This window comes from Centroberyx gerrardi, chromosome 10, assembly GCF_048128805.1.
Source record: "Centroberyx gerrardi isolate f3 chromosome 10, fCenGer3.hap1.cur.20231027, whole genome shotgun sequence".
NCBI classification, from domain to species: Eukaryota; Metazoa; Chordata; class Actinopteri; order Beryciformes; family Berycidae; genus Centroberyx; species Centroberyx gerrardi.
The window spans coordinates 10,874,693-10,891,422 of record NC_136006.1 but is presented as its reverse complement, the minus strand read 5'-3'; the positions used below and the strand labels follow the sequence as shown (position 1 = coordinate 10,891,422).

At 39.4% G+C, this 16,730-nt stretch overlaps 1 protein-coding gene across 1 annotated transcript; it reads left to right on the top strand.

Annotated features, from left to right (window-relative positions):
• The first annotated feature begins 3 nt into the window (after positions 1 to 3).
• parp14rs1 (poly(ADP-ribose) polymerase family member 14-related sequence 1) lies at positions 4 to 16,544 on the top strand. Its single transcript, XM_078285952.1, has 17 exons — positions 4 to 291; positions 395 to 498; positions 1,343 to 1,373; positions 4,266 to 4,550; positions 5,164 to 5,388; positions 5,574 to 7,840; positions 8,076 to 8,306; positions 8,871 to 9,092; positions 9,805 to 9,883; positions 10,210 to 10,356; positions 10,893 to 10,955; positions 12,149 to 12,325; positions 12,852 to 13,064; positions 13,198 to 13,815; positions 14,153 to 14,298; positions 14,586 to 14,760; positions 15,514 to 16,544. Exons 1-17 carry the CDS (start codon positions 117 to 119, stop codon positions 15,795 to 15,797), a joined length of 5,442 nt encoding a protein of 1,813 aa, XP_078142078.1. The 5' UTR covers positions 4 to 116; the 3' UTR covers positions 15,798 to 16,544.
• The last annotated feature ends 186 nt before the right edge of the window (positions 16,545 to 16,730 follow it).

Genomic DNA, 16,730 nt, shown 5'->3' with positions numbered 1-16,730 from the left:
AGGAAATCAAACTGGCTTGGTGAAAGTTACAGCGTCATTTCACCAGAAACAAAAGTGAAACTAACACTGACGGATTCGTCTCACGCGGCGAGGCGAGGCGACTCGGGCGAGCAGCGATGGACGACGCATATCCCCATGCCTTGCTCGTCGAGCTCGCTGAAAACAATATCCCCAAACTGAAAAACAAGTTGGTGAAATATTTTCAAAGTAAGAAATCAAACGGCGGCGACTGTCGAGTTGAGTATGAGGATCGCAGCGGGACGGCGGTGCTGCGCTTCCGAACAGAGGAGGGTGAGTCTGGCCCGACAGATGACAACTTTTACTTCCTCGTATTTGCTATTTAAGAACTATTTGACTTAATGTGCCGAAAATGGTTGACTTGTCTTTCTAACAGACCGGCAAAGAGTTTTGGGGAAAGAAGGGCATGAGATCAATTTGGATAAAGGGGTGTTGAAGATGACGGTTCGCTTACCTAATGATGAGAAATCACCAAAGCAGGTAAGTGCGTATAAAACAAAATGTCCATACAATAAGCCGGTCAAATATCAGTGATACACAGCACAGCATATTGGCAACTGTGATCAGAGGTTTCCCATCATTATCACGTCAAAGCATCCCAAGTAATTTAGGCTGCTGTCCCCAGTTTGATAAGATTTTGTCTGCGGGACCTCATCTGAAGGTTTTTGTTGTTTGGTGTAATTTGCTACAGAACTGGACTTAACTTTTACTGCTGTATGTGGGGAAATAACAGGGAGGGAGAGTGAAACCTCTCATTGCAGCAGTCCTTTCTATATTAGTCTCTCACTGTCCTGTTCAAATGAGATAACAGTGAAAAAGAAACTATTCCTCATTTTGCTGGAGACCCTGGAAACCCCCTTGGGAACCCTTGCTCTAAACATTTTGAGATTAGGGACGTTTTACTAGTCATGTGAGTGGTGATAAACCTTGAGGCCTTGTCTAATACAGACTTTTCTCTTGTTCTCTTAGTTCTCTTAGCTGTAAGGATAAGAGAGATTCAGTATTCATAATCCCTGCTGTTTATGTAAAGCTTTGTCAAAATGGCAAATGTGTAAAATTCTGAGATGGAAAAATGAGGAGTGGATAGTGTCATCACATCGCATCGCATGAGAGGCCCAAACTAGGAGTGTGACATACTGTATGCAATGAAATATTTCACTTCATTGCAAAGTCTAACTGCATAAGAGATTTATAGCCATGTGACAAGTTTGGTTACTGCTTGTTTTATTCTCTATTATGAGCCCCTTGAAAACCAATTAACATTTAGGGCTTTATGTAAGGCTTCACTACTCCATGTTAAATTAAGTTTTCTCATTCTATGTAGGAACCTCCATCTGAAAACCTCAACAAGACCTGTAAGTATTGATAAAAAGTCCTGTGTTCAGTAGTTATGCCTTTTGTTTGTATGAAATGCTAAAATTTGAATATTGCCTCTAATCCTACATTTATGTGCAATGCCATGTTTTTCTGACTTCTGACTGTCTCTAAACACACACACACACAGCTTGTCATGTCATCAGAGTTATCTGTAATGTTCTTAGCCTGTATGTGATGATGAGGCATATTTGCGCTAGCTACAAACCTAATCAAATGATAATAAAAATCTGTTTCTTTTACATATTGAATTACAACATCACCACTAAACACATTAAAAAGAAACTTTATTTATATAGCACTTCTCAGACAAGAAGTCACAAAGTGACAAAAAATATTCATAAAATATATAGTGCATACAAAATTCAGGTACAGTACTACTGCTACTACAGCACAAGCTAAAAGGTACTTCAGTGCAAATACATAGGTAAAAAATCATCAATTAAATGTACTGTATTGTAGTTTGTTACAAACAGCACTCCCCTTACACATCATTGTGAGTTGTATATTAATAATAATATATAATATATATGTATATATATATATATATATATATATATATATATATATATATATTATATATATATATATATATATATATATATATATATATATATATATATATATATATATATATATATTAATATATATTACTAATGTACATGAATAATAATAATTGTCAGGCCAGCCTTCCCTGGCTATAAGAAGGAAATAACGCTGGTATCTGTTTGTGTATAAAGCCATTCTGGGGCAGCTGCAACCTTACATAAGCACTCTCACCCAAGCAAGAGGTGGACATTACAATTTGAGATCACAAAACTATATTTCATATCATGTTCCCAATATAACAACTGAATTTGGAAAACATGCCTTCAGCTATGCTGCTCCATTTTCTTGGAATCAATTACAAAAAGATCTTAAGTTAAACTCTCTTATTGGAACTGATCAATTTAAAGAACAAATTGGAGACCTGCTTACCATGGAGTGCTCATGCTTTTAACTGATGTATTGAGGTTTATTATTGCGTCTTTATTTTCTTATGTGTTCATTTATTTTTTATTTTTTATTTTTTTACCATTGTGTTTTTCTTCTTGATTGTTTTAATGTAATGTTGTATTGTGTTATATGAAACTCTCTGTATGCCGCCTTTCTTGTCCAGGGCCCATTTGAAAAAGAGATGCTAATCTCAATGTGGCTACCCTGGTTAAATAAATGATAAATAAAATAAAAAGGAGGCAGACCAGAATACAAATGGTAAAAGGAACACAGGGAGCAATAAAAATAGGATGACCATTAAAATTAGAACAAGGCTTACAGTGCAACAGTGCAAACAAACAATATATACAGTATACATATTATAATAATATTATATATAGGCTATATACAGTGTAAGAAGAAGAAACAGGACGGACAAACCCTGTCTTTATTGGTCACATGCAACCATCTACAACACATGCATACGGTGGCTGGCACACACACACATGCATTTTAATGGCGCCGTGAAATTTGTTCTCCGCATTTTCCCATCTTGCCCCGTCCTTCCTATACTGATATAAACTATTAATATACATATGAACTGATATGAACTGTATGCCTTTTCTATAGAATATTTATAAGATGATAAAGCCAATATTTATTTTTATTTGCTGTTGGTATAGTCTACTAATAATTATCCATTGATTGTGTGCATGCATGCATTCTTGGCAGAGAGCTTGTTTTTGCATGGAAATTATTTTCACATTTACCTAGATACAGTTCAGTATAGGATGGAGTAGACCAAGATCAGTCCTGTGACTGTCCAAACACTTTGCTGTGATCGTCTAAGCTTAGTGGTCCATCCTTCAAAAACTCAGATTGGACTGAAAGTATGAAGGGATTGAAAACCAGATAGAATTCAAGGAGCAGATAGAATTGAAGAACCCAAACAACAGAATTTTTGCACATTACAGTAATTCTTTTCAAGGCAGTTAGGTTTTGTTATTTGTCCACTATTTGACTAAGACCACGTCGTGCCTACCACAATAATAAAATCCTCCCCTATTGCGCCCCAGACACAAGGTTAGGGTACTTTAAACGTGACTTTCTGTTTGATGAAAGTTAAAAGAAATTCTCCTCTCTTGAGGCTCTGGAAACAAAGTGTTAATTTCGGGGCCTTCTGCTGAGAGAGTTACAGTGTAACAAATAAACATACACTACCAGTCAAAAGTTTGCACACACCTGACTGAATGTACTATGTTTTTCATTATCTTAAAGCCATTTTGATATAAAGGCTTATGCTTAAATGTTTGAAATTGGTTTTGTAGTCAAATATAAATGGTGAAGGCGCCCTTTGCCTTTCCATCAAGGCAAAGGGTGGCTACTTTAAATAGTCTAAAATAAAAGATAGTTTTGATTTTTTTGGTCACTGCATAGTTCCATTTGTGTTATTTCATAGTTATGTATTTACTATTATTCTAAAATGTGAAAAATAGTAAAATATAAAGAAAAATGTTTGTGTCCAAACTTTTGACTGGTAGTGTATGTATTTTGGATTGATTTCTATCATCTGTGTGTTTTTAGTAGTAGATAATGATCAGCCGTACAGTTCATCAGGCAGTAATGACCAAAGGGACACCCATCACAAGCCACCAGCTAAACGGAAGGCAGATGCTGATTTGGCACCAAGCAAAGAGATAGTCCCCAAAAAGCAAGTGGTTGGTCAGTAGTAATGTGTTGAAAAGTTTAAGCATGGTATTAAACTATCCACATAGTGAGATCCATTCATACAGAATATCTTTTTTGTGTTAATTGTTATTTATCAACTTGTCGGGTTAGCTCACTTCATGAAGAAATTTGTGTTGAGTCACTTAATTAGCACCATGTCTCATTACCAGCTGACGATGCTGCAAACAACAAAGGAACAGGTGGAGACGGAGGCACGCCCGCAGCTGTAGTTCAGACGGAGACGGAAAGCAGAGATGATGAGATGGCAGACGACGAGCCATGCTCCACCTCGGCTGTTTTAGGCAATATTCCACAGAGCATGAACCGCGAGTTTCTGGACATGCTGGTGGAGAACATTTTAAAGGATCCAGACTCTCCAACTACCTCCAAAAAGTTCAGTTTGGAGGTCCTGCCTGACATCTCCTCTGCTGTGGTGACTTTCCAGAGTGGAAAAGGTAGTCATTTAGTGTGCCTGTGTGTGTGTGCATGCACTATAATCATCAAGGCATTATCAACTCAAATACTCATAGTAGGTGGGCAATAGCTGGGCAGTATGGTTGAAATCAATACCACGATAATCATAAGGATTTTTCTGATATCGATATATATCACAGTATGGATTATGTGTGCAAAATCACGTTAAATTAATGTTCATCGCATTGAACTGCTTGTAATGTTAAGTGTGATGTCAAACAAAACTAAAATTTTCAAATAGTACTTTGAATCAGTTTTAAATAAAATGCTTGTTATCAATTTGACAACAGAATTGTGTATCACTATATCAGAATATCGTCATATCATCACAATATTATTCTACTGAACGGTGATAAATGATAATATTGAATTATCGCCCAGCGCCCAGTTAAGGTATGTTAAACTCAAAAGTATACCAAAGCCAAAAAAATTGAAATCACAGTGAAAAGTGATGAATGATTATTTGTAATGAGTAAAAAGTACTTAATAAACAGTATGTCTTCCTCAAAAAAATGAATAATGAAAGCACAACGGGCTGTACAGTGTGTGGAAGTTATAATGTCTGACTGCTTAATTTCTATTCCTGCCTGACAGAGAACACCAATTTCCTGACAAGCTGCCCGAGCAACCGGATGTTCAAGAGTAAGAAATTATCAGTCCAACCTCTTGAAGTCACAGCCAAAGTTATAGCTGAAGACATACCAGATGTTAGCAAAGATCACCTCTACCTATATTTTGAGAATGAAGGCGAGGATGTGGAAGATGTTATGCGTAATGAAGAGGAACAGTCTGCCATCATCACCTTTAAAGACCATAATGGTACTTCAGTTATGCTTTTATTTTTTATCAATATATGATAGTATGATAAATATGGAGATTTTCATTTCAAAATATATTCACCATTTGAATGAACAAGGAACAATTAACACTTTCATATGAATTCTAGACAATAATCCTATGTAATATTTAAGATATTAAAAAGATGTATTTGCTTTCCCGACTAGCTGTTGACAGAATCATCAAGAAGAAGCTTGCCATCGAACAGAAACCGATCAGAGTTTTTCCTTTTTACGAATCTTTGGGAACGGCCCTCTATGGCAAAGACAGACCCACACTCAAACTCCCTGCTGCCTTCTCTGAGAGCATTGATGATGCTATATGGAGATACCTTAACGCCAAGCATGAAGCTGCAGCGATCATTCATAGCGATCTGGCGAAACACTTCTGCAAGGTAGACCTCCAACAGTCTACTGTGTGCTTAAGCCCCTTACCTGCCCTACTGCAGCAAAAGAGTGTCAAAGCCAAGGACATCCAACAGTGGACGCAGACAGTAAAGATGGCCTTTGCACAAGCCGTGTCAAAATTCAAATCCCTGCAGCTTCAGCCTGAGTCGGTGGCATGGGAAGAGTCTGAAGAGAAGATCAGAGAGGCGCTGTTGAATGAGGCTGTGGCTGTAGTCGCAGATAAAGCCAATGGCGTCTTGTCAGTGGTTGGCTTTGAGGATGATGTAAACAGACTGAAGCAGACTGTTAATGAAATCTTTAACAGGATCGCCAAAAGGGTACAGCGGGAGAAATTGTGCATAACAGACACGATCGATTTGTCACCATCCGTTTTCTACATCCTATGTCAAGATGGTCTTCAGGACAAGCTGTTAAATGAATACCCAGAGCTAAAAATAGCATACAAAAAGGAGAGCCAGGATTTGTCATTAACTGGCTTAAACAATGAGGTTTTGGGTGCAAGCAAAAGGGTATTTAATGGAGTCACGGCACTAAAACGACGGATTTTAGAAATAGATAACTCTGTGCTTGAGTTTTTGATGGATGAAGATCAAGAAGATCTGACAAGCTCTCTCCTCACATCTAAGAAAATAGATGCAGCACTTGAGATAAGTGGGAAGAGAGTGCAGCTCCTTGCTGTTTCAGACAGAGCTCTGAATGAAGCTGAGGATCAACTGAGCACACTGTTGATCTCTCAATACATTGCTGTTGAAGATAGTGATGTCCTGAACAAGTCAGAGTGGCAGGACCTGGTCGCTCGGTTGGAGGATGCCAACAATGATTCATTCAGGAAAATTCTGATTCAGACCCCTGATTTTCAGACAAGTCAGCAAGTAGTGGTGTCAGGCTACAAGGATAGCGTTAGAACAGTTAGAAATGAACTTGATGACTTCTTACAGCAGAATGCTCAAGTTGAAGAAACTGTTGTGGTCAAGCCCGACATCATTGTCAAATATATTGAGAAACATAACAGAAATGCTTGGTGGGACCAAGTGAAAGACAAAGTTGAGGTTTCTTTCAGGAAAGAGGCCATCTACTTAAGTGGTTCTAGAGTCGATGTCACAGACTGCAAAACCTTGTTTGAAGACTTGATCTCTTCAGTATTCTCTAATGATTTAAAAGTCTCCAAGCCTGGAGCAAAGAAGTTCTTCCAGGAAAAAGAAGCAATGTATGTTTCCTCAGTCATGAATGACACTGGTTGCTTGGTCCAGTTGGTCGATGAGACTGGTGGTGGGCAGGACGACTTGGCCCTTGGACGAGTACCAAAACCCATGTACCAGCTTGAGACACCTGATGGAGTAGAAATAGCTGTTTGCAAGGCTGATATGTGCAGTTACCCAGTGAGTGTAGTTGTCAACGCTTCTAATCAGGACTTGAAACATAACGGAGGTCTTGCAGGAGCCCTTCTGAATGCTGCTGGCCCTCAGTTGCAGGATGAATGTGACAAACTAATTAACTCGAAGGGACAGCTCAGGCCTGGAGACTGTGTCATGACTGGTGCAGGGGGACGGCTTTGCTGCAAAAAAATCATCCATGCGGTGGGGCCCAGTTTTGATCAAGCTAACCCCCAGAAGGCCGTGGGGCAGTTGAGAAGAGCTGTTAAAGGAAGCTTAGAGCTTGCCGAAACGCATAGCTGCCTCTCTGTGGCTCTGCCTGCCATCAGCAGAAACTTGGGGTTTCCTCTCAGCTTGTGTGCAGACACCATCGTCGAAGCAGTGAAGGGACATTGTGATGACAAATATGGCGACAACACCTTGAAGAGGATCCATTTGGTGAGCAATGACGACAGTACTATTACTGCTATGGAGGCAGCTGTCAAAAAGGAGTTTGGAACCCACGGCGTCAGTCATTCTCAACAGAATCAGCCTACCAGACTCAGCCAGACTCCGCAAGTGCGACATGTTCAGAATCCGAGCAGCTCGGATCAAGTGCTGACCAAAGAGGGCTTGAGCATCACTCTGATGAAAGGGAATATCCAGGATGCCGCGGTAATTCGTATTTTCTATTATCTAACGATAAGAGCCCGCAATCAGCTAGTTTAAAAATGTAATATTCCTACAGAGAGATTAGATTGTATATCATCAACTATTGACCCTATCCTCTGGCTTTTGAGTGTAGTCATAAGTGTAGTCTTATAGGACTTTTAAGACTATTCGATGATGTGAAAAAACTATGTAAAATATATTACTTGCAACTGAAAACATTCTGTTAACACATTCTTAGACTGAGGTGATCGTGAATACTGTGGCTGAAGATCTTGTGCTGACAAGAGGAGCAGTTTCAAATGCCATCTTTGGTGTGGCCGGACCCAAACTTCAGGAGTTGGTGAAGGAAAAACAAACTAACGGAAATCTTGGCGATGTCATCGTTACTGATGCCTGCAAGCTGAAGAGCAAAAAAGTCTTTCATGCAGTTGCACCTCATTGGGACAATGGACAAGGCACAGCTCAGAAGGTAAAGTGTTAAACTGTGAGGGATATTTATGTATTTACTCAGTCCTTTGATCTGATCTGATTTGATCTGATTTGATTTTAATCCAGGTTAGTCCTGTTTTACATCAGGGATCTTTTTAGAAGGGAGACCTGTAAGAGACAGCAGCAGCACATTTTGGTTACAGACAGAACAACCATTTACTATAATGAACAAACTGCATATTTTTTATTTATAGTTATAATTCATCATTTGATGGCAAATACCAATGATTTTACTTTTCCTTTATTGCACATCTTGCAGAAGATAATTGGATTGACGTTTGATAATGTAACTCTCAAGACAAGTTCCATTCAACCATAGTCAGTTGAGGTAGCGGGGTCATTATAGAAGTCAAAAAAAATAACACAGAAACATAGAATGGAGAGTACATGCTTTGTTGTATGTTCTACAGTAATACGATTTATAGCATCGCAAACATCTACTTGTTTTTATATCTTGGTTGCAAGGACTGCTAAATACTTGCAACATTAGTATAAACGATCAATATTTTGTAACTAGATATTAAAGAAAATACATGTCTTCCAGATACTGAATGGCATTTTTAAGAATTGCTTGGGCCAGGCTGAGGACAGTGGGCTGACCTCCATAACCTTCCCCGCCATTGGCACAGGGAACCTGGGCTTCCCCAAAGACCTTGCAGCCTCTTCAATGTTGGATAAAATCTTGAAGTTCAGCAGTAAGAGACAACCTAAGCACCTGAAGACAGTAGTTGTCGTCCTTCACCCAAGTGATGCACAGACCATCCAGGTAAAGAAGTGAAAGTGAAAACTAACTAGCTTTGCATTAGTTTCATGCTTGCCAGCTGTGAGCGTCTTGGCAAATGAAAATTTAACAATGGAAAATCAGTAATACCAACCAATAATAGCTCACTGCTACAACTTAACTGGTGGTACTGCTAACATACACTTAGCAACGCCTGCTACAGTAATGTTACATCCTCAACAAAGGATTAAACCCACTTAGAATGAAGAAGTCCAACAAACAATATGCAAAACCTAAATAATAAAAGGTAAAAGACATGACTTACTTCATCAGGAACCTAGGGAACTTGAAATGAATCTTCTACTTGCGAGTGAAACACTTCCACAAACTATCATTACTATGTTTTTTAGTGACATCAACACATGTAGATGCTTGCATGAAAAAGACACTCCTTTCATATTCATACAAATAGAATAATACTCATTAAGCAGTATCCCTTGTGTTATTAAACTAGGGTAAATGTGTATGAAGAAAACTGGCTTAGATGTTAGTGGAAAGCTGCTTTGATGAGAATGGATATATCATTTGCGTTATCAAGTGGGCACCTCCTAGCACTTAATCAGACCTAGACTCTACTACATAATAATCATGAACAAACAGAGGCACAATAAATAAAACTGTTTGATTTTCTATGTGCTGTGTTGGTGTGATATCCGTGAGTTTTTGGTGACAGGTTTCTCTTTCATTCTGTCCCCAGGCTTTCACTGATGAGTTTAAGAAAAGGTTTTCTACTACCTCAGGTGGTCCAGTGCCAACAACTACAACACAGACTACAGGTAGGAAACATTTGGTTTGATCTTAACCTGCTTTTAAAAAATGATGACTGACAGGAAAGTAAAATGCACCAAGGGATATTAATGATACTAATAATGACCATAAGAGATTTATTCACAAATTAGCAACATCGTTGCAAATGTAATGACCTGTGTTTTAGAAATTTGCACTGATTGAGTAACAAAAATGACTATATAAGTTTGGAATGAAACCCTTCAAATGTTTTTTTCTTTTTTTATGTTTGAGTGCCTTGTGTGTTTTTTACAAAAAGTGTTTTTGCTCAGTGTATGCTTACTGTTTATACTTGATATTTGTTTCCCGCTGCAAGGTCCCTTTTCTAAAGTCACCTCAACCTCAGGAATGCATGAAACCAAAATGGGAAACGTGGCTGTGCAGGTGGTCACAGGGGACATAACCAAGGAGACGACTGATGTCATTGTCAACTCCTCCAACAATGATTTCTCTCTTAACGCAGGTAAATCACACATCAGCTCAACTTTGACTCAATTCGCTCCCAGTTACTTTTTTTGTGTAGTGGATAATATTTTTAATTAAAGGTAACATCAAGGCAACCTATTTCACATGTAAAGCAGACTTAAGCTACTTTCTACATCATCGTAATCATAAAAACAACGACTGCAGCGGTAGCCCAGATCAGAGGAATGTGCATGCAATTGAAAGGTGGCTGATTTGAATTTCCCGACCAGTTTTGAATATGTTGGTGAGGGAGGTGAATGAGTCCTCTCTCATAACAACTATGTGCTCTTGAGCAAGGCCCTTACCCCCAAACTGCTTTGATGGAGCTATTTCCAGCAGCGATTCTTAATGGCCCAAACTGGTTGGGATGGGCAGCTCTCTGGCTTGAGCTCATGTTACTGTATGAGTATAATGCAGGGTACTGCTGCAAAAGAGCAAATGTGTTCAGCTAAACTACCTTGGCTAAACAAAGGTTTTAAAACAGAATATATGCAGCTGTTATTTCTTTATTTATTCTGTCTTTCTCTCCTCCAGGAGTATCCAAGGCCATTCTGAATGCAGCTGGTCAGGCTGTGCAAACGGAATGCCAAACCCTTGGTAAAAACCTATCACACCTACATTTAAGCGTTTAGCTGAGGCTCTGATCCTGAGGGAATAAGTAAAATTGATAGAATAAGCTTAAATTCCTAGATTGCCAACATAAGCAACCAGTAATACGGAATCCAAAAAGTCAAAGCCACAGCATCCATAACAGACTTAACATTATCTATCACTATATTCCTGTGTCCCTAGAATGATCATATACTGTATAATAGAGGAGTGAGAGAACCTTTGCCACTGATGTAGTTTCATAATACAATTTTTTTTTTCACTGGAACATAGAACCAGTTTTATTTCTGCATTCCTCTGTGAGACCAAGAGATGAATGCCAGTCATGGAATGCTGTTTGTTCCAGTCTTACTGTGTGGCAGGTGGCAGCAGAACTATAATGAGACTACCGGTATATGAAATGGCGACCTAACTTGACACGTTTTTCAGTGTACAGAGAATATATAACTAGAAATTCAGTTGTGTCCGTCTTCCATGTCATGGTCCTTTTTATTTGTACACTGACATCACAAGTTTAAGAAGTAAAAATTTATAACATATTGCTCCTTTTCAATTTATTGATTAACTCTTTTGGTCTTGAATACAATAAAGAGATAAGCCCATAAATCCTAATATAGGATTAAAGGATAGTGAAGCAAGGAAAGTGAAAGTAAAGCAACAAATTATACACAAAACTCACTCCCTCTTTATTATTAAAGCAACAGATAAAGCATCAAAACTGTAGCTGTGGCTCAGATGAAAAACTAAATGAAGCCTGTTAACATCAAAATTAGACCATATTTCTCCTCCCTGTACTCTGCTGATTACAATGCTGGCTCAATGATTGACTGGTTGTCCTGAGCAAGCATGAACGAGCACAGCATAACCATCATCCTACTGATTATGACCTGGATACAGAGTTAATTATTAACCCAGTTTTATATTCCACAATAATACAAGATTATCAGGAAGTGCGGCCTGAATAGAATTTAACAACAGACATTACCTTCATCTTCAGCAGGAATACTACAGTTTTGCTGAATTATTTGTTGCTTGTTTATTACAAATTGCGTTTTTGCATCATACTTTATCTTTTAGAATCTATGGGGCAGTGATTGTTGTTTTCACACACATACACTTGAGATTCCCATGGTTTTAAAGCATTCTAACATGAAAATTAAATCCACTGTCCTCACCTTCAGGTGCCCAGCCGAACCCAGGCATGATAATGACCCAGCCGGGCAACCTGAAGTGTAAGAAGATCCTTCACCTGGTCGGACAGTCAGACCCCAACAAAATCAACAAGGCTGTGAAGGATGCTCTCCAAATGTGTGTGAAAGACTCATACACATCTGTCTCCTTTCCTGCCATTGGTACAGGTGAGATTTAACAGCAGGGCCTGGAGTATATTATATGAAAGCAAGTTTGTGTGCACTTGTGGTATTGTAAGGCACTTTGGATTAAAGCATTCATCAAATGTCATGTAATGCCCTTGAGTAATGACCTAGGGCTTGACGTTTATGCTAAAACCTGATTGGATTCAGTGGGTTTGGATACAAAAATACCCTTAATACAAATGTAGGGTTTTATTCAGGTTTGGAGTCACAAAAAGTTCTCTATTCCTCAGGGTCAGTTCAGATTCAGACAGAAATCTTTCAGATTTTAGTTGCCTAAAGTATCTTTCTACTGAACAAATTTAACAGACATATAAGGGAAATCAAAGAAAATGTTCATGCATGAGGCCCATTGATTGGGAGACTGTGAGCATGGGTAGAATATGTTTGTAACTTTTTCATAGTGTTTTTTACAGACTCATCTACTGTTATTCAGGTACTGTTGTTCTGGCCCGCTGCAGACTTATTTTGCTTGTAGCAAAAATCAGTAATTTATGCTGTGCCATTTCAGGCCAAGGCAATGTACAGGCAGGCCAGGTGGCGGATGCCATGTTGGATGCAGTGGTCGACGTGTTGAGCACTCCCAACACTCTGAAGACGATCCGGATAGTCATCTTCCAACCTCCCATGCTGAAGGACTTCTACAACAGTTTGCAAACGAAAGCAGCCACTGACGCTAAGGATAAAGCGGGATTCTGGGGAAACCTCGGCTCCAAAATAAAATGTAGGTAAAGGGGGAAAAAAATCAGGTATTCATCATGCTTAATCCATGACCAGTATTATCCCATGTGTCTTGGGTAATGAAGTATGGCAGAGGCATGCCTGTTTTTTATGACATTTGGATCTCATTCTTTCAGCACTCTTCACTGGGGTAACTGCTGACAAGCCACAGAAGGATGATTTTGTCATTGACAGCCAGGAAGTGGCCTCTGCTTGCTTCCACATTTGCGGTGCCTCGCAGGCTGGAGTCGACTTAGCCCAAAATTGGATCAGTGACCTGATATCCAAGGAGCTGAGCAGCGACTGCATCACCGACGACACCATCCTCAACCTCACCGCTGCGGACCACCAGCGCATTGTTGACATCCAGAGGACCAGGGGTGTGAGCATAAGAATCGAATGTCAGAAGCTCAAAGCATCTCTCACCATCATGGGACTCAGCAAGGACGTGCTAGAAGCCAACAATGAGATCCATAAGATGCTGAGGAGGGCCAGAGATGAGGAGGATTTGAAGAAGACAGTGGAACTGGCTGGCACGGTGGCGGACTGGCAGTACCAGCAGCAGGGGCTTCAGTTTCAGAGCTTTGACCCAATGTCCAACTTCCACCTTGAGCAGGCATTGGAGAAGGAACACCTTCATGTAGAAGTCAATGTCCAGGGTCAAGTCTACAAGGTCGCCATGCCAAGTGGACCTGCCACAGATATCCATGGACAGGGACTTACTCTACAGATCAGACGCATTGACAAACTGAATGGTATTTTACATGTCCACTGATCAATGGAAGCCTGTTATTGAAAGAATCTTCTCACTTCTTTTCTCGCAGCCCTGCAGTCTGTTGCAGTAGTTAATTATATCACTTTGAGGCCAGAATAGAAGTACATTCAAACCAGATTTGGGTCAAATTGTATTTACAAATTATTATTCGTATTTAGCATACTTTACTTGGACCTATCTAAATTGTTTTGATGTGGTAAACTTCACAGATCTGGTACTCCAAAGTTGATTAAAACAAATGCCAATAATTACTTGCAAATACTGTTACGTCCCAGGAATAGTTCAAACTAAATCTTTCCTGTCCATTATGCTTCCAGCTCAACAGGCTGAAAGCCTGCCTCAGCACTGGGATACCATGCCAGGCAACGCCGCGTGTCAGGCCCTCACCATCCAGGCTGGAACGGCAGAGTACACTGAAGTCCTGAATCTGTTCCAGGCCACATGCAAACGAACGGTTATTAAGGTAGTCTACATGTAACGTGCCCCGTAGTTAATGCGTAATGTTTTAGTTATCACATTATATTGATAAATGTTTCTTGGGAGCATCATCAAAGCAACATTTGCTGAGATCATTAAATTGATCACAAATTCACTTCATAGACCAAGATAGTCAAGTTTTGGCACAAATGAATCAAAACAAATATATTTAAAGTGCATTTTGTACACAAGTGTTGCAGGAGGGGAGGTTAAAGTAATAACAATCATTAAACCGTAACAGAATGACAAAAATAACACATTTTTCCCACTAAGATTGAGAGGATCCAGAACCCCACCTTGTGGAAGAGCCTTCAGATCAAGAAGCAGGATATGGAGAAGAGAAACGGTCACCAGAAAAACGAGAGGCGTCTCTTCCACGGCACCTGCCACAGCACTGTAGCCTACATCAACCAACACGGCTTCAACAGGAGTTACGCTGGGAAGAATGGTGAGAATTTGGGACATTGGTTAATCTGAGACTTCCTCAATCTTGCGTGAAAACCTTAAATTACAGGATTGCCTCTTTGATTATAAAGGTGTTGGATGTGCTATCTAAACATGGTGAAAGTATTAAAACGCATGGTCGCCAACTAAATCCACACAATCCATATTAGAAAACCGAGCCTCTAAACGAGCCGTTTGGACTTCAGTAACTTTGTAGCGTCACAAAGGTTCGCTCATTATCATTTTTGTAAGAAATAATAGGCTAACAAAGTGTTTTTTTCAAAGCAGTTCAGCGGTTGTCATTGGTTATTGACCGGAGAGTTTTCCCTACCTGTAGCTGCCAGCGCTGTGGTGTCTCACGTTTCACTCTTGAAACGGTTAGCCAGTCAGAACAGAGGGGTCGTTAATATTAATGAGCCTTAAAGACACAGCGACAGAAGCAGCCTGTTCTTGGTAAGGCTCAGAGAGATGCTGGAAAATTAACATGTAAAAATGGATTGAGAGTACAGTTTTTGGTACATGACACCACACAAACAGCTTTTAATGGACCTCAAGACATAAAATTAAACACTGGAAAGTGTAGAATATGGGACCTTTAATAACACAAGGGATGGTTACATCAGGTTGTGTATAATGGGAATTTCAGAATATAATCTGATACCGATAATCTGATACCTAACCGATAATCTTTATGCCTTTCTCCATTTCAGATGCCACAGATCAATTTAATAACTCTCTGCTAATATCCAATTTTCAGCTGCTATGTTTGGCAACGGCACATACTTCGCTGTCACAGCTGCTTACTCCTCCCACGACACTTACTCCAAGCCGGATACCCAAGGGCAGAAGTTCATGTACCTCTGTCGTGTCCTGACGGGGGATTTCACCAAGGGACAGTCAGGCATGGTCGTGCCGCCGGCCAAGAGCTCCGCCTCCATTCAGCAGTACGACAGCGTCGTGGACAACCCGGCCAATCCCTCCATGTTCATCATCTTCCACGACTCTCTGGCTTACCCAGAATATTTGATTACATTCAAGTGATAGAGCATGCAGAGCGCTGCCAGAAATAAGATGCCTTACATTTTACACTGCCTTAAAATATTAAATAGTTGTTTACAATGCTAATAATCAGGTGATTTTTAAATCGTTTTTGAACCATATACTGAACACATTTTGACATTTTAGTTATTTAGCTGTTTCACTCTTATCTAGAGCAACTTACAATGAGTGCAACAATAGAATAAGATTCAGTTCCTAGTTTGCAACATTACAAACAACCAATGAGTATAAGGGTCAGAGCCATAGTGCCTTGAACATATCCATGTGAACATAGAATGAATGATCATGCAAGAGAGAAGTGCTGGGAAAAGAAAGTAAAAGGAAAGGGCTAGAAGGGATTTTTTTTTTAAGAGCTTTTGTTCATATATTGTAGGTTATGTGTAAGTTAATTGCAAAGGTGATCAAAGTTTTACTTATTCTTTTCAAATCAGTGGGCTTTTTTTTTGCGCTGGATTTCCCCTACTGTTCTATCACCTGTATAGTGTGTTAAGCACTTAATCAAATTGCACAGAACAATTGGATTGCGTAAACACTGGGTTAATGGATACTGGAAGAAAAACAGGATGTTCCAGGAAATCATGTGATACAAAGATTGTTTGTGTATGCATGCTCATATCACGTCAACCATAGCTTTTGGTTTTGAAAAGAAAAGTGAAAGTTAACTTCTGTTCCATTAACTGTTTTAATGTGTTGTATTTGCATCATCTAAAATAAAACTATGAACACCAACTTGTAGCTTGGTTTACAGGTCATTATGCTAGTGTGAGTCACTAAAGCTCAAGTCTGAGAAGGAATTGATGGACTTTCCTTTAAAGTCCTAGTTAAGTCCCTTCCCAAGTCTCAGGATGTAATGAGAGCAGCATACAACTGCGTAGTTATCACCTGATTTGCAATCCAATGAGTTGTAGAAATACA

What these genes read in the sequence shown, in the direction of transcription:
- parp14rs1 (XM_078285952.1), top strand. Translation starts at nt 117, where the DNA reads ATGGACGACGCATATCCCCATGCCTTGCTCGTCGAGCTCGCTGAAAAC. An exon ending in TGATTTCTCTCTTAACGCAG is followed by an intron (nt 10,357 to 10,892) that starts GTAAATCACACA and finishes TCTCTCCTCCAG; the next exon opens with GAGTATCCAAGGCCATTCTG. An exon ending in ACGCATTGACAAACTGAATG is followed by an intron (nt 13,816 to 14,152) that starts GTATTTTACATG and finishes TTATGCTTCCAG; the next exon opens with CTCAACAGGCTGAAAGCCTG.